This window comes from Octodon degus, unplaced genomic scaffold (genome assembly GCF_000260255.1).
Source record: "Octodon degus isolate 3935 unplaced genomic scaffold, OctDeg1.0 scaffold00083, whole genome shotgun sequence".
Taxonomy (NCBI): Eukaryota; Metazoa; Chordata; class Mammalia; order Rodentia; family Octodontidae; genus Octodon; species Octodon degus.
Genome location: NW_004524659.1, coordinates 10,508,215 through 10,526,088, shown reverse-complemented (window position 1 = coordinate 10,526,088; position 17,874 = coordinate 10,508,215). Strand labels below are relative to the sequence as shown.

General features: G+C 49.7%; 1 protein-coding gene across 4 annotated transcripts; it reads left to right on the top strand.

The window, feature by feature from the left end:
• The first annotated feature begins 4,550 nt into the window (after positions 1–4,550).
• Positions 4,551–17,868, top strand: Rasgrp4 (RAS guanyl releasing protein 4). 4 transcript variants are annotated; one of them, XM_023721547.1, is made up of 18 exons: positions 4,599–4,650; positions 4,912–5,104; positions 7,198–7,382; positions 7,961–8,066; positions 8,194–8,256; positions 8,822–8,953; positions 9,065–9,218; positions 10,387–10,560; positions 11,447–11,563; positions 12,279–12,554; positions 14,883–14,963; positions 15,038–15,142; positions 15,244–15,362; positions 15,458–15,602; positions 16,393–16,429; positions 16,514–16,648; positions 16,758–16,870; positions 17,407–17,868. In XM_023721547.1, the coding sequence occupies exons 3-17, from the start codon at positions 7,310–7,312 to the stop codon at positions 16,856–16,858; spliced, it is 1,818 nt and encodes a 605-aa protein (XP_023577315.1). In that variant the 5' UTR covers positions 4,599–4,650; positions 4,912–5,104; positions 7,198–7,309; the 3' UTR covers positions 16,859–16,870; positions 17,407–17,868. The 4 variants fall into 4 exon arrangements, with proteins under 4 accessions (XP_023577314.1, XP_023577312.1, XP_023577315.1 ...); XM_023721546.1 differs by lacking the exon at positions 4,912–5,104 and having other exon boundaries at positions 4,551–4,650; positions 10,417–10,560; XM_023721544.1 differs by lacking the exon at positions 4,912–5,104 and having other exon boundaries at positions 4,551–4,650.
• The last annotated feature ends 6 nt before the right edge of the window (positions 17,869–17,874 follow it).

Sequence of the window (17,874 nt, the reverse complement as noted above, 5' to 3'; positions counted from 1 at the left end):
GCACATAGCAGAAAGCAACCTTTCATGGTGGTGGCAAAGAGCAAGAGCACAAGGGAGGGGTAGCAGCCGCTCAAGCAGCTAGCTTCTCTTCCCATCTTACATTGTGATGCAAATTACCTGCCCCAGGGCAGGGTCAGCATCCACACCCACAGTAATCAATCACAAACTCCAGAAGCCACCCCCAGACTACGTGAGGCTTTGGGGGGACACCTAGATACAAACCATAACTCCAAAGTAGGCATCATTTAGTCCGCTGAGCTATCTCACCGACCCTGTAAAGTGTTATTTCACATACAGTAGATTGTTAGGTGTTACAGAGTTAAACACTGATACTAATACAATTGTATTAAATATGGTCTTGCTGTGCCAGCCCCGCCTGGGGCACTCTGAGTATTGGGATTGAGACTGGGCGTGGTGGCACGTGCCTGTAATCCCAGCACTTGGGAAGCTGAAAACAGGATCACTGAGTCCAATCTGTGTAGTGAGACCCTATAGACCCTGTACTAAATACATTTAAAAAAAAAAATCATGTAAGTTTGGGCTATATTCTTAAATCATGTAATCATGTTATGTAATATGCTATATATTTATGTTAATATAATTATGCAGCCCTGTATAATTTTGTTATATCTCAAAAAATTTTGCTATCTCATGTCATATCATAGGTAACTATATATTAAGTATTATTTTCCTTACATTTTTATACATAATTTTAAATTCTTCTGTGTCACTGTGAATTATATCATAAGATATTAATAGTGTTTCTCTGTTCTGTCTGTCTTCACTATGTGCTTGAAGACTTATCCATGTGGCTGTGTGGACACCTGGGTGGCAGCAGTCTTTGGGAGACTGCTTGGTGATAAACGTCTTCCATTTATTTATGTACTGCCCCATGAGGGGGTCCCTAAGTACCCCAGTTCCCTGAAAAGTGTCCCCTCAGGGAGCTGAAGGAAAAAGCTTTGTGCACACACTCAAGAGCGGATGGCCAGTGACTACCCATGCACATCGTTTGCCTAAGTGGTGCCCCTGGGGTGGCTGATCCCTGTCATTGCACAAGGGCCCAGGTCCCCACATCCCCAACCTGCACCTGGCATTTGCCAACTTCCAGTTTCTGCCAGGACTATGGGATGCCGCACTGTCCTTGTAGCTGGCACCTCCCTCATCAGCAGCCAGTGATTCTCCCATCTCCTCAGGTGTCTGAGTTTTGGGGTTCCTTGTGATCTGTTGCTGCTTGTTGCCCACTTTTCTGTCAAGGTTTCTGAGTTTTGTCTGTCTTGCTGACTGGCAGCAGTTGCCTGCACATCCTAGATATTTTTGCATTGATTCTAAACACTGTGAATACCGTGTCTCTTCCTGTCAGCTGATGTTTATCCCATGGTATCTTTGCTGAAAGAAAATCCGTATTTGTTATCATCTTTCTGCCCTGTGGATTTTTGCAGTTAGATTCAGAAATCTTTTCCTGTGTGGTCATCAGTGTTGTCATTGTTGACAACACCTTCCTGAGGGCTAAATGTCTCTCTCCAAGAAGCAGGGCTTGTTCCGAGCTCCCTCCTTGTGGGTTTTCTGGGTCCCCAGAGCCTGGCAACTTCCATACCATCAGCTTCTCAGGGGCAGCAGAAGCAGAGGAGGTGGGCTGAAGCGCTGCTCCAGAGGGGGAGAGAGGTGAGAAGGAGGTGGGAAGAAAGAGGGTCTCTAACTATCTGCATCACAGGATATTTTTTTTTTCCTTTTATCAGTACTCTGGATTGAACCCAGAGGGCTTCACACAGAGCTACCTCTCCAGCCTTTCTAGTTTTTATTTTACGGCAGGGCTTCACAAAATCATTAAGTTGCTTATACTAGGCTTAAACTTGCAATCCTCCTGCCTCAGCCTTCCGAAATGCTGGCATTATAGGTGTGCACAACCATGCCAGGATGATCTGTGTTTATTCCAAATAAAACAAACTCCATACATTTCTAGGATTTTTTTTTTTTTTTCTGAATGCCTTCAGGGCAGGTTCGGCTGGCTTGAATTGTGGGGATCGAACCACAGCAACCTGAGCCTGACTGCTTTGTGGAAGCAGCCACTTAAAGAACTGAGCTAAGGGGCAGGCCCCCAAACTCCATACATTTCTAAATGCTGTGGTAGTGAAAGAAAAACTTAAAATGATTTACTTTTTTTTAAAAAATTTATTTATGTGTGTGTGTGTGTGTGGCCAGCTCAGCCCACCAGGGGGCGGAGCTGGCTGGCATGTGGTGCTGGGGAATTGAACCGCGGTCTCTGTGCTTTGCTAAGCTTGTTCTAAGTAGGTGCTTTAGACCACTGAGCCATCTCACCAGCCCCTAAAATGATTTATTTTGGAAAGAATAAGAAAAGAACAAAAATATGTTTCTGAGAGAGCTATTTGGTTGAATGGATTAACATACTAGGTTTGGCAGAATCATACTACCGTGATCCATTTATCCACGCTTGGGTGCCAAGCTACAAAACTGTACTCTGTGTTTACTACAAAGCCAGTGCTCAGATATGCATAGCAGGGCTGGGGGTGTAGTTGGTGCCTGATTAGCACAGCCAAGGCCTTGAGTCCTATGAAGGCAGCCACTCAACTGGCCATCATAGCAAGGGATCATTGCATCATGGATCTGTCGCACAATTAATAAGGGAGGGCAATAAGGGGCATGGAAAAAAAGTTTTTTTAAAAAAAAATGTTATGTATTTGGTAGGTCTCACTATGCAGGTCGGACTCATAGTGATCCTCCTGCCTCAGCCTCCCCAGCACTGGGATTACAGGCATGGGAGGGGCCGGCAAGGCATGCAGTACCAGGGATCCAATGCAGGTCCCTGCGCTTGCCAGGCAGGCACTTAGACCCCTGAACTACCTCCCCAACCCTGCACGTTTTTCTTTTTATTTAAGAGTTTTGTTTCTTTGTTCACTTTTTGTGGTAGTAGGGATTTGAATCTGTGGCTTCTGGGTCTTTGAACTGAGCCATATGTCCAGCCTTTATTTTTCATTGTGCGATAGAATCTCATCAAGTTGCACGGGCTGGGTTGAAACTTGACAGTTGTCTTGTTCTGCCTCCCAGAGTGTTGAGATTACAAGCAAGCACCACCACACCCCAGCTTTAAGAATATTTTTTTGACTTGTACCACTGTAAAGTGGTTTGAAGCGCAGAAAATCACGCACTTCTATAAGTATGTGAGTTGGTGGCTATGTTAATTACCGTCATTGCAATAATCATTCACAATGTACATGTATCAAAAAAATATTATACAGCCTATACATGTATGATTTTGTGAGTTATACTCAATGAAAAGGACTCTACACTAACAAAAAAGGAGGCAACGGGCCAGGGAGATGGCTCAGTAGAGTAAGCGCTTGGCCTGGCAAGCACAAGGCCCTCAGTTCAAACCCTGGTTCCGCCAATAAATAAATACGTAAAAATAAAAAAATAAATAAAAAAAAAACTTTAAAAAAAAAAAAGGCAACTGTCACCAAATAAAAGAAGACTCACAAAGACATGCTGCCAAATGAAGGAAGCCAGCTACAATACACGAGTTCATAGAGCTACAGCTTAAAAGTGGGCAAAACTACTGCTCCACACCAGGCTGGTGGTAACCTGGGGGAGGTGGGGTTAGCAAAGGGCACAAGGGGGCTCACCGAAGATGCTCTGCTTCACCATTTCTGTGAAAGCCAAGTGGCTTTGCTCAGTTGGGGACAATGATTCATCAACCTAAATACTTAACAATGTGTGCTCCTTTTTTGTACTTCAATTAAAAAATATGTCAAGCATGACACATTTTTGGTAAAAGAACAAAACACATACTCAAAAGAAAAGTCTGTTTCCATGGACGCACGTTTATGTAGGTAAATGCTCAGGCAGAGCTCCGACAAAACCTTGTTAGGTTATTGCGTGCAATCTTGGTCACTCCTGCCTGAGGGGTCGATGGAGGGCAGGAGGCTTATTTCCACTTGCAATATTTTTATAATGTCAAGAGTGTGTCTAGTTAATATTTTTAAAAAGCTCTTTAGACCAGTGCAGGGTGTGCCAGAGGTGCCACATAAGGGGGCATTCCATTAAAAGAAACAAAGTAAAAATCTTTCCAGGGTACAGACAGTATCCTTAAAATTAACCCAGGAATAAAAGAAACAGACGGAGAAATGCACTAAGTATTCTGTCTTGTAAGTTTCCCGTCAAACCTTTGTGCTTTATATATAAGAAGAATATGTCTTTACAGAAAAACAGAGACTTTTCTTTTGAGTGTTCATGTGTTTTTACATAAATATTAGTCACACTTTAAAAAAATTGCTTTTATTGAAGTATGACAGTGATGGGTCTCAAGACAAGAAAGACGGAGGAAAAAAACTGAAAGAAAGAAAGATGGGGAGATAGCTGACAGCCTGGCTGGGCGAGGCAGTGGGGGCAGCAGAGCCGGAAACCTCAGCCTGCAGGGATCCCCTCGTGGGGGAAGGGCGCCTTTGGTCTCTCCCCAGCCTCTTCCTTCCCCCTGGCCTGGGGGTGGGTGGGGAGGGGCAGTTCCTCTTTCCTTCCCAAGCACCGAGGAGGCCCCAGCTCCCAAGGGGCTGAGAAGTTGGAACCTTGGCAGGGGGAGGAGTTGAGTCCACTCCTGCAAGCCCCCCCCCCAACCATGAACAGGAAAGACGTGAAAAGGTGAGAGGACCCTCCCCAAAGAGCCAGGCAGCCTCCCAAGTTCCTGAGCCTCCGGGCTGTGTGGGGAGACTGGGAGGCTACTACCAAGAGGATAGGATGTCCGGCTCCTCTGGGACAAGCTGAGAGTGCATGCAATCAGATGGTTCAGAGTCCAGAGCCAGCCAGGGCTGCGGCTGCTTGTATGTGTGTGTCAGCGTCTGGTCCTCTCTGGGGTCTGAGCTACCCTGTGTTCCTTCTCCCTCCCCCGACCCTCTATCCCAGTGCCCTGAGGTGGGCGGCTCTTTCCTCCTCAAGTCTGGCTCTGTCCCAGTGGCTGCCCCCTGGACTGGAAACTCCAGGCTCCTGAGGGCCCTGCCCCAGGACAGGGGAAGGCGACCACAGGATGAGGCCGCTCCCTACCTCTTAGACCTCTCTGGGCTGCTGCAGACACTAACCAGGTACTACCAGTCTGCAGGTAAGGACCAAAGGGGCTGCCTGTGCCAGCGGGTTCTGAAATGGGCTCCCGTCTCCCAGGCAAGCCTGCCCTCCTGTCCCCTAAGGGGCCCACCAGGTGGCTCCCCCAGCACCCTCAGCATGATTCTGAGGAGCAAGGTGGTTCTCTCCCCACACCATCCAACAGTTCAGTGGTGGGATCCTACCTGTTTCATTTCCTGGCTGTATAACTAGGTAAGTTACTGACCTGCTCTGTGTCTCAGTTTCTTTTTCTGTTAATAGAATAATCATAGAGCCAGTGATGAAGGGCTTGTGATGTTCAATAAAATGGTGTAGACGGCTGGTGCTCAAACGTGAGCATGTAGCAGAACCATGCTGGGGACTTGTAAAATGCCGGTGGCTGGACTCTGGGATTTTGTAGGTGGGGGGAGGCCGGAGAATATGGATTTATATCAGGTTTCCAGGGGACACTGTTGGTACTGGTTGGGGATTGTGCTTAGAGAGCGACTGAGCTAGAGAGAATGCTCAACCCTTGCCCTATGCCTAGTAGTCAGTAACTGCCTTTTTATTTTAATTCTTTCAGACCCAGGGCTTCCCAACTGAGCTACATCTCCAGCCCTTTTGTATTTTTAATTTTGAGACAGGGTTTTGCTAAGCTACCCAAGTTGGGCTAGAATTTGTGATCCTCGTGCTTCAACCTCCCAGCAAGTATTACCACACCCACTAAGTTTTTAATATCCAGTACCAATCCTGTAGGATGTACCAGGAGACAGGGCGGTGTGCCTTTGCTCTGAGGGTCTTCCTGTTTCTGGTTTCACCTCAGAGCCACAGGCTTCTTCTCTGCCCCCTCCCTTTTCCTCCTGTACCTCAAATTCAGGTTTCCCATCTCTGCGACAGTAACTAGCCTAGGCAGAAACCAACTCAGTTACTAGCACTTTAAAGAAGCCAGGTGACGTGTGTTTATGATAAATTCCCAGGGAAGGCCCAAAGATGACCCTCATTTTCCTTGAGGAAACTGAGGACCAGAGAAATAAATGATTCACAAAAGGTCGTATGGCCAGCAGAAATTTTTAAACCTTTTTTTTTCTTTTTCTTTTTGAGACAGAATTTCACTTTAGTTCAGGCAGGTCTTGAACTCCCTTGTGTAGCCCAGGCTGGCCTTGAAATCACAGCAGTCCACCTGCCTCAGCCTCCTGAGTGCTGGGATTACCGACATTTGACTCTGGAGCCTGCTCCCATCTTCCATCCCTCTCTCTCCTCCTCCTCTGTATCCTGTCTATTACACTCTTTTCTACAAGGAGCTGGAGTCCTGGGGACCACCTGGCAGAGGAAGAGTTATTTTTAAACTTTCTTTGAAACTGCCTTAGCCTCAGGACTCCGCCTAGCTCCGAGGAGCCCAGGAGAATCCACTGTACAATGGCATTTCCTCTCTGGGGTCCAAATCTGGGACCCAAGCTGGAGGCAAAGACTCTGGAGGCTATGAAAAAGCTAGCAGACTTGGAGGAGGGGTGTGTCACCTGCCTGGGGTGAGGGAGGATGAGGGAGAGATAAAATCCCGGGAGCTTCCCTGCAGGAGTCAGCTTCAGGAGGACTGAACCAGAAGTCAGCCTGAAGGCTGGCCCTCTCATGCTTAGCCCTGGGAAGGATAGGAGTGATCCTAGGGCTGTCCCTTCCCCCTTGATTCCCTGGAGGTTCCTAGAAAGTCTCTTCCGCAAAGTCTTAGGACAGAGAATTTGGAAGCAGAGGCTGGAGGAGTTCTGGTGATTCCTTGGAGGGTCCTCTGTGATCTCCTGGAAGTCTCTCCCATGAGTCCATGGTAGATCAGGAGTAATTCTGGGACTTTGCCTGTGGGAACTTTTTCTTATGATTCCTTGGGAAACTAGAGTCAAGAGGAATTCTTAGGGTCTGCTCAAAAAAGGGGCCTCTCGGCCAGGTGTGGTGGTCCATGCCTGTAATCCCAGAACTCCAGAGGCTGAGGCAGGAGGAGCCATGAGTTCAAGGCCAGCCTGGGCTACATAGTTAGTCCAACGCTAGCCTGAACTACAAAGCAAGACCCTGCCTCCAAGGGGGGGTTCACTTTCATAATTCTCTCGGGTCCCGGGTGTGTATCCACAGGAAGTCCCACCAGGAATGCTTCCGGAAGGCAGGGGGGCAGGACCGGTCCCGACACACCAGGCGCCACAAAACATGCCCCAGTCCTGGGGAAATCACCCAGGTCTTGGCTTCCATGAATCTGGGCTTGCTGAGTGAGACCAGCTGCAGTGAAGATGAGCTCCTGGAGAAATGCATCCAGTCCTTTGGTGAGTGTCTCCACCACTGTGGTCACCTTCCCACTGCTACTATCGTGACAGATGCTCCCCTCTCCCAGTGTTTGGGGATATAAAATGGGTGTGTGAATTGGGCATGCTGACTGATGTGCCTGTAATCCCTGCAGCCTTTGAAGCTGAGGGAGAAGAACCACCGTTCAAGCCCAGCCTGCGCCACTTAATGACTGACCTAGCAAGACCTTATTTCAAAAAAGAAAAAAAAAATTTTTTTTTAAAATGTTAAAACCTGGATATGTAGCTCAGTGCAAAGGCCCTGGACTCAGTGGGGGAAGGGGGAGACACAAATCTCTGTCACTTCTTTAGGAAACCCCTGTGTTTATTTTTTTTTCCTGAGATGAGGAAGGGGAGCAGAACTGATGCTATTTTTATCTTTAACAAAGCTCGCCAGGCATGGTGCTGGCCCAGGCATGGTAGAGACAAGAAAAGTGACCGTACAAGGGGTTAGGCTACTTGCCCAAATCCATCCAGGGCATCACTGCAGAGCTGGCAGCTGAACCAGACACTCCACTGTCCAAAGGCCATTCTAACAGAGCCCCCTTCTGCTGCCCCAGACTCAGCTGGTAGCCTGCGCTGTGGGGACTACATCCTCAACATGGCGCTGGCCATGCACAGCTGGGTGCTGCCTTCTGCTGACCTCGCTGACCGGATGCTGACCTTATATCCTCTCAGGACCAGGAGTTGTGGGTAGAGAGGGTGGAGGGCCGAATCCTGAGAGCTTGGGAGATGGGAACAGGGGAACAGGGAGGTCTGGATGCCGAACAACAGAGCCTTGACCAGAACTCAAGTACCAAAAGGCCACAAAGGACACACAGAAGCTGAGGCAGCTGCAAATCTGTCACCTGGTCAGGTAGGGCTGAGCCAAGACCCCACCCTCATGAACCAAGACTCCCATTTTGCTGTGACCCAAAATACCTCTCAGAGAGCTCCAGCCCCACTCCCTCAAATTCCCTCAGTTCCCAATGGCTTGGTACCTAAGACCTTCCCAGTTCTGCTCCTCAGAACCTCTGCCAGACTCCCTAAACCCTCTGCCAGCTGTCGGACTTTGAGCTCTGCTCTCCAAGCCCCACCTCCTGCATATCTCAGCCTCTCACAATACTCTCCCCAAACCTCGTCCACAGGGACCACACTATTTCCTGGGAGCCCCCCCCCCCCAACAACTGCTGTGCTTCCAGCAGTCCCACTCCTCAGAGCCCTCCCCCATGACTCCTATAAATTCTGCCAACCTGAGTTGACACATCCAGTCCTGCACCAGGGTTCCCCATCCCACCAAACCTGCCCCTCCAGACACCCAAGCATACATGTAGACAACCCTAGCTCAGTATCCAGAGATTTCCCAACCCAAAAGACCCCTTGAGAAGATCTTCTCCACCCCCAGCCCAGCCTCATCCCACCTATCTCTAAACCTTTCTTAGGTACTGGATGACCCGACACCCAGAAGCAATGCACCAGGAACCTCAGCTAGAAGAAGTTATAGCACATTTCTGGGCCACCGTGGCCCAGAAGGGCAACTCGGCGCAGAGGAGCCTGGGAGACAGCTCCAATCTGTGAGGCAGCCCCATGCCCCCTCCCTCTCCCACTCTTAGCCTGCCACCTCCACCACACCCCAGACCCTCACCCCTGCACCACTCCAATTCTTTGTCCCTTTTGGCCCCCAGCCTGAACCCTGGTGGTCCTGGGCCCCCACCTCCCATAAGCAGCCCAAACCTGGGCAAAAAGTGCAAAGTGTCTTTGATTTTCGACCACCTGAAGACAGAAGAACTGGCAGAGCACCTCACTTACCTGGAGTTCCAGGCCTTTCAAGCTATCACGGTGAGGCATCCCCTCCCTGCCCCCACCCCTCCCTGAGCAGGACAGAGATAGGAGAGGGTGGGGGGGACCCCCCATGTGGGCTGGGTGCTGGAGATCCAACCTGTGCTTTACCACTGAGCAGCAGACCTAAACCCATGCTGGGATTCTAAACTCAACTGTCACTCCTGGGGGGAAATGAGGCAACCTGGCTGAGCACAGAGCCTTTGGGTTCCGTACCATCAGTTCCTTCCCCGGGTATCTCTGAGCCAGTTTCCCAACCTCAGTGGACTCACTTGTAAAAGTCACAGTATTCCACTGGATGGTGAGAGGATTAAAAAATCCCATTTACAAATGCTTGTTGGAGTGCCTACCATGTAGTAAGTGCTCACAATTTTCATCAGTTATTAATCTCGTTAACAAGCATTTCAGCTTACTGTAACTCAGTTTCCTCATCTGTAAAAGGAGATATTGAAAGTTCCTGCCTCAAAAGAACAGAGCCAGGTCTAGAGTAAATGCTGCCTGGTAGAAGCATTTGCAATTGCCAGTTCTTGCCTACCCAAATATCAGTGTCACATGCCTCAGGGTAGATGCAGGTTACCTCCTGTCGTTTGGACATCATTGATCCAAGGCAAGGTGGGGATCCAGTTCCCTAATCCAGTTCCCGCCCATCTGTTGAACACAATAAGTAGAAAAGTTGGGGGGGGGGGGCTGGAGAGATGGCTCAGTAGAATAAGTAGAATAAGCCAGGCAAGCACAAGGGCCTGAGTTCAATCCCCAGTTCTACCAAAAAAGAAAAGTTGGTTTCAAGTTCTTCCCTTTGCTGACTGTACCAGCCAGGTATGCAGGTAGAAGCATGTGCTGTGTTCCTGCCCAGACTCAGGCCTGTGATACCGGACAAATTACCTACCCTTTCTGTGCCCCAACTGTCTGCACTCTAACATAGAAATGATAGTATTACTCTGCCTTGTAAAGTTGTGAGGCTTAACTTAGTTCATATGATAAAGTGCTCAGAATAGTACCTGCCTTTATTTAAACGTTTCTCATATAAGAGAGCACCACTGTGGCAGTTCGAGGGGAGACAGATGACACAGGTCCCTCAGGCTAGGCCAGGCTAGGACATCCGGGTTCTCAATGCTAGAGGGATGGGACGCGATGGGCACAGCTCTGCTGACGCCCACCTTGCTCCCAGCCCCAGGACCTGCGGGGCTACGTTTTGCAGGGCTCTGTGCGAGGCTGCCCAGCCCTGGAGGCTTCCGTGGGTCTCAGCAACAGCGTGTCCCGCTGGGTGCAGGTCATGGTGCTGAGCCGTCCCGGGCCTGCACAACGCGCGCAGGTGCTGGACAAGTTCATTCACGTGGCACAGGTGAGGGCACCCTGCCTTTCCCTTCGCTTTCTGGGTGCTTCTCCCGCCAGGCCCCGCCCCGGCCCGGCCCCTCGCCCTACGGGGCCACGTCGCTGCTCTGACCTTCGCCTTCCTCTGCCTAGACGTCACCTCTCCCTCCCTGTCCTTCCCCAGCCCCTGACCCTAGATGCGGCCGTTGACTATGACCCTCCGGACGCGTCTCCCAAGCCCCATTCGATGCCCTGTCTGGGGGTTTGCGCCTGCCCTTCTTCCCGAGGCGCAGGCTCTCCGGCCCCCCACTGCCCCGCCCTTCTGGGAAAAGGGAAGCCCTCGCTGCCGGGCCACGCCCCTTGCGTATTTCCCGGCGCACCGCGCCCTTCCTCTGTCTTCTGTGTCACTTTGCTTCCTCTTGCTGGGGCCTTTGCTAGACCTGGGTTTATGGCGTTGCCCTGGAGTCCGCATAGACTAAGCCTCTTCCATTTCTTTCTCCATGGTGACTTCCACCCATCAAACTTGGAAGGGTGAGGGACTCCCCTGTACGTCTTGGCCCTTCTGACCCCTCCATATCACTCTGGCCCTTTCCCCCTACCTGGTTCCCAGCCTCTGCCCATATCCCATGCTTCTTGATGCCCCCCGCCTATGTGACTCAGACACCCCGACCCCAGAAACCTAATACCCTGATATCTGCCCTGACACCTGTCTGACACGGGTACCTGCTCCCCATTTCCATCTAGCTCCTCACTCTTAACCATACCAGTCCTTCCACCCTGCAAAACCACCTTCTCATCTGTCTTGCCTCACATCCACAATGGCCCACTCCCACCTGAGACCAGCTCAGCTGTGTGCCCCTGAACTTCATCTTGCCTGTCTTTGATGACACCTGTCATCCCCGGCATCTCCTTCCTAGAACCTCCACCAGATGAAGAATTTCAATACACTGATGGCAGTCACTGGGGGCCTGTGTCACAGTGCCATATCCAGACTCAAGGACTCCCATGCCCACCTGAGCCCCGAAAGTACCAAGGTGAACTCCCACCCCACTCTCCAAAGTTACAAGTAGTCAACTATTCTGAACCCCACGCTTAATTCCCCAGCCCCTATCAATCCCTGCCATGCTCTGGAACCACCTGAGGACATGGCTCCTCTGAATCCTGCAGACCCCAGGCAGGATTCCTCCTCCCTGTCATGGCCGAGGCACTCACTCCTCGGACCATATGGGTCTGATCCCGAGCTGGGCTGGGAGGAGATGAGAGAGATGCTGACAGCTGGCCATCCAGGTGGCCAGTCGAGTCATCCAGCTAAAGATGCCAACATCCGGGCCACCCCAGAAAGGAACATGGGTTGGACGATGTCCTGGAAGTGTGTAGTAAATGAGATAAGTTGTGTGTGGCTAAAGTCTGGAAATGGTAGGAAAATGGGCTGGAGCTGTCCAGGGCAAAGTCCTGTGAGCCCTGACTTAGCTGGCCCAAGATGTTTGGGTTTTAAGGGCAGTGGGGGGCTAGGGAAGTTTTCAGAGTGATACTAGCACCCATGATCAGACTCAGGTTTTTAAATTACTGTAGCCTGGGTACTGATGGAAGGCAGGGCCTCTCTGTGATACAGACCAGAGAGGAGTGGTTTGAGGGAAATACTAAAGCCAGTGTGGGATAGGGCGGGGCTCGAACCCACAGAGGAAGCTGTTAGGACAGGGGCTAGAGGAGCACAACTGCATTCCCCCATAACACACCTGTCCCGCACAGGCCCTACTGGAGTTGACCAAACTCCTTGCCTCCCACAACAACTACGTCTGCTACCGCCGCACCTGGAGCAGCTGCACAGGCTTCCGATTGCCTGTGCTGGGTGTGCACCTCAAGGACCTGGTGTCCTTGCACGAGGCACAGCCTGACAGGTTGCCTGATGGCCGCCTGCACTTGTCCAAGCTGAACAGCCTCTACCTGCGACTGCAAGAGCTGGCAGCCCTCCAGCAGCAGAAGCCCCCATGCAATGCCAGCAAAGACCTGCTGCACCTGCTTACGGTGAGCAGAGCCCAGAGGGAATGAGTCAGAGCCTTGGGAACTGAGGCTCTGCAGGGCTTGGACAGATAATGCTGGGACTCAAACTGTGGGCAAGTCACCTAATCCCTTGGCCTCAGTTTCTTTATCTGTAAAATGGGAATAATTCACTGTGGATGGCATTTGAGAAGAATCAACAAATAATATAATTTATGTGTATTTCTTAAAACCTTGAAACAATCTGGAGCATAGTGAGCTCTATATAAATGAATATCATTTTTCTGTGGATTCCTCCAAGGTTCGAGTATCCCCTGATCTGAGCTCCAGGTCAATTGTGCACTTGGAACCAAGTTTGAGTGCTTTTTAAAAAAAATTTAGGGCCAGGGAGATAGCTCAGTAGAATAAGTGCTTGCTTGGCAAGCACAAAGCCCTGAGTTCAATCCCTGGTACTCCCCTAAAAAAAAAAATTCAATGTTTTTGGAGACAGGTTCTTTCTATGTAGTTCAGGCTGGGCTTGAACTCACTAATGAAGGCTGCCTCATACTCAAGGTAATCCTCCAGCCTCAGCTTCCGAAGTGCTGGGATTACAGGTGTGCACCCTCCCAACCCAGCTGCAGGTTCTGAGCTTTTCATGCCAATAGTTCAAAATTACAGTTGTTGACATATTTGGAATCTAAGCAGAAATTAAACAGCTCTCGATCACTTGCTATATGCCAGTCACCGCATTAATACTGCCCAGCTCACTTCATTCCAATTCACAGTCCCATACAGAGCTTTCAATGGACTGGAAAGCTGAGACCAGGAGACACCTGAGATCATTTACCTTCTGTGCCACAATAGTAAAAATCAATGTTTAAATCAAGGCAGGGGAGATGGCTCAGTAGAATAAGTGCTTCCCTGGCAAGCACAAGGACCTGAGTTCAATCCCCGGTTCCACTAAATAAATAAAGGCAGGACAGCTACTCAGGATGCGCGCTAGTGTGCTGACAACTGTACTGAGTACAGGAAACTGACTCTTCTTTACCTTAAGACTTTTAACAATGACAGACTCTGAGAACCATGTAAACTAAGCCCCGAAAGGTGAATTTTCAGATCCTAAAACAACAGCTCCATAACTAGCACAGCCTAGTGCAAAATGAAAACATAGGCTTTTTGTTCTTTTTTTTTAATTTTAGGGAAGGGTCTACAGGGTGTTCAGTGTCTCACTACTAGATCAGACTTGTAGTGATCTGCCTGTTTACAGCCTCCAGAGCTGGGATTACAGGTGCACATCACCACGCCTAGTCTCAATCACTGTCTCAGCGTGGCACTTTAATCTGCTGAGCTGTTTGGCTGGCCCTGGGCTCTTTGTTCTAACTCATTAAAAATTCGATTTAGGTATGATGGTATACACCTGTAATCCCAGCATTCTGGGAGGCTGAGACAGGAAGATTACAATTTTGAGCACAGCTTGGGCAATTTAGTGATTTAGTGAGACTCTGTCTTAAAAAAAATTAAAAAAGGGGCTAGCAATGTACTTCAACACAAAGGCCCAGGGTTCAATCTCCCACAGCCTCCCAAAAAAACTGCTCTTCTATAAGGCTGATGTTCTTGGGGGAAGATAGCCAATGAAATCAAGTCTTACTTTTAGACTACAAGGGTTATAGAGAAAACTAAGGCCAAAAAAGGGGTCCAGAAAGAGGTCAGGGTTGCAATTTTAAGTAGGAATATCAAAGAGCATCAAGGAGGATGAAGCCTTTGTAGACTAGCAGAAAGCAGGGGCCATGTGGTGTGTGAAGAGTTTTTAAAAAGAGGATGAACTGGGCTGGGGAGATAGCTCAGCAGTCTTAAGTACCTGCCTGACAAGTGCAAGGACCCAGGTTTGATCCATAATATCACATGCCATGCTGGCCCTGCTTCAAGCTAGGCACAAACTGGGTGTGATGATGCATGCCTGTAATCCCAGCACTGGGGAGGCTGAGACAGGAGAATCTAGAAGTCCAAGTTGCATGGCAGAGACCCTGTACCAAATAAATAATTTTTAAAATCTTAAAAAAAAAAAAAGTGAGATTGAGAGAATAAACTGGGGTTGGTGGAATGCACCAGTGATCTCAGTCCTTTGGGAGCCCAGATAGAGAGATCTCTTTAAGTTTTAGTCCAATCTGGACAATTTAGTGACTTAGCAAGACCCTGTCTCAAAAAACAAAACAAAGGGGAGGCTGGGAGTACAGCTCAGTGCAAAGGCCCTAGCTCAAACCCCTTTACCACTACCCCACCCCCGCAAAAAAAAAAAAAAAAAAAAAAAAAAAAAAAAAAAAGCATACCAGGGGTCCAAGATGGCAACAGTAGTGTGTAACGCCTGTCCACCCCCAGCTCTCCCTGGATCTCTTCTACACGGAAGACGAGATCTACCAGCTTTCCTACGCCCGTGAGCCCCGCTATCCCAAGAGCCTGGTGAGACGGAGCCCCGACCTGTAATTTTCTGCTCAAGCCTGTGCACCAGCTAAAACCCTCTGTTCTCCCTCCAGCCACCTTCCCCCTTCAAAGAGCTTCTGGTGGTAGAGTGGGCCCCAGGTGTGACACCCAGGCCAGACAGGGTCACCCTAGAACGGCATGTGGAGCAACTGGTAGAGGTAAGAGAGACTGTGGCATGGCCTTGAAGGGGCAAAGGATACCGGGCCATGGGGCTGGGCCTGGATCTGGGCTTCACTCTGCCTTCTCCACTCCTCTCCAGTCCGTGTTCAAGAACTATGACCCAGAAGGACGTGGCACCATCTCTCAAGAGGACTTTGAACACCTCTCTGGCAACTTCCCCTTTGCTTGCCATGGGCTCCACCCACCCCCTCGCCCAGAGTGAGTGGCCCTACCTTCTGGTTTTCCCAAAGACAGGACCCTGGGGTTGTGGGGAGGAAGGTACCTGTCATGCTGAGGCACGGTCTCCACCCTAGGAGTGGCTCCTTCAGTAGAGAGGAGCTGACCGAGTACCTGCTCCGAGCCAGCAGCATCTGCTCCAAGGTGGACCTGGCTTTCCTGCACACCTTTCATGAGGTCGTCTTCCGAAAGCCTGCCTTCTGTCACAGCTGCAGTGGCTTCGTGAGCACCCTGCCCTGTTAGCGCCCACCTAGCCCATCTCCTTCCATCTCCCTTGAAGCACCCCAATTGCTCACAGCAGCCAGCTCTGCCATGGAGTGTGCGAGGGGGTGTCCCCACACCCAGATAATGCCAAAATTCCAGAAACACACCCCCCACCTCAAATATTCTGCATATTTCATATAAACCCTAAACACTTGACATTCCTAGTCTGGATAATCTCCAAATTCTAGTTAGGGTCAAAATTCCAAATAATCTCCACCATGGACAATTGCCAAAGCATGCATATCTAAAATCTCCAAAATGTTGTATAATCTGCACACCCTGTGTAGACTGTGTCCACAGAGAATCTGCCTCAACATTTCTAGACTCCAAATCATCCAAAACCTTTGTATTTCCAAGCTCTAGGCACCCCCTAACTCCGGACTATGGACAGGTTTCCACGTCTCCAAACGGACCAAAGCATAAACCTCAGATTATTCCCAACTTTATTCTTCCACCTTTAAGCCTGTACTGAGCACATCCCGTGTGTATACCACAGGAACAAGAAATACAGTCCCTGCATGGTGAATGTGCATTTGGCTAACTTCAGGATTTACAGATGCTGATAGCCTACATGCTTCCCCAAACTTGAAGTAATCTTCAAATTCCTTTCATTCAAGTTAAATCATCAAGTTCTTGGGAATTTTAAAAACTCGGTAGCTTCCATACTTCTGTCCCCATCCCCTGCACAGCCCAGCCCACAGCTCTCCCTCCTCAAGCCTGGGTGACCTATTCTGCTTTCTCTTCCCAGCTCTGGGGTGTCACCAAGCAGGGCTACCGCTGTCGGGGTGAGTGGGGGTATCCTGGAGTGAGTGGGATGCCAGGACCTGCAGGCTGAAGGGTGCACGGCACTAACCCCTCTCTTTCCCCAGACTGTGGGCTGTGTTGCCACAGGCACTGCAGAGACCAAGTGAAGGCAGAGTGCAAGAAGAGGCCAGGGGCCAAGGGTGATGCCGGGCCCCCCGAGATGCCTGTCCCACCCACACCAGCGCCCCCTGCCAGTTGTGGTGAGACCCTGAGCCCAGCAGCGCTAGAAAGGGGGCCCAGTGAATGAGGATTGCTCCTAACATCCTTCCCTCACGTGTGTATCCTTTCTGCCCACTGCTCTCCAAACAGGCTCTGAGGAAAATTTCTCCTACACATTGTCCCTGGAAGCTGAGACCAGGTGCCACCTTCACCACGTTTGGACCCAGACAGAGTCCCCACACCCTTCCTGAGAACCAGAGATGGTGAGCTGGAACTGCCCTCTACCCTCAAATGGAAACCAGAGAAATTTTGGGAATCACAGCAAAATAAAAATGTATAAGAAGCCCTAGTCACTTGGGTGGGAAGACACAGATATGGGCCAATTTTTAATGTTGACAGGAAAATAAAGTTTCACTATGTCGTGGGGTAGAGGTAACTTCCCAGTCAGGAAATGATTTTGGGGGAAAGCCAGTAAGAGGGCAAAAGAAGGCCAATTATATCAGTACCTACAATAAATACTGGTCGAGTAAATTTTCCTCTTCAAAGGCAGAGATTCAGATGTTTGTTTTTTTAAAGCTACACATGGTGCTCCACGCCCGAGGCTGAAGCAGAAGGATCACAACTTTAAGACCAGCCTGTGCTACTTAGTGGGGAAAATAAAAGTGTAAAACACAAATACACAAAGTCCACAGGGGACCCACTTTCACCCACTTTCAGCCATATTCCAGGGGAGGCACTGCTCCTAGCAGTAACTGTCTCGTATAAATATCCCTTTTATCACCTGTCTTCCTCCTTCCAGGTCCCCCTCCCAGTGACCTCCCGTGCACCTCATCCTCCAAGCCGGAATCCACATCATTTGGGGCTTCTCTCCCAGCCCCATGTCATCCTAGAACTCCCAAAGACAAACTTCCTCCACACACACACTGCCTACTGCCTTTGATGAAGCGGCCATCGTCTTATTCCTTAAATGTTCCTCTTCCGCATCACAGTGACTACTATGCAAACTTCCTTTTTCCACACTTAGCATCTGGTAGCTTCATTCTGGATATGTGCAGATTTAGGCATCTCACCAACTTCCTAAATATTCACTCACAGATGAGATTAAGGCTTGGTGAGGCTGAACTCCTGGCCCGAGGTCACAGAGCCCCGAGGATGAGAAGCAGGACTCAAATCCTGGCCCTCAACTGGTGTGGTGGTGCCACAGCTGTAATCCCAGCATTCAGGAGGCTGAGGTGGAAGGATTGCCACAAGTTTGAGGTCAGCCTGG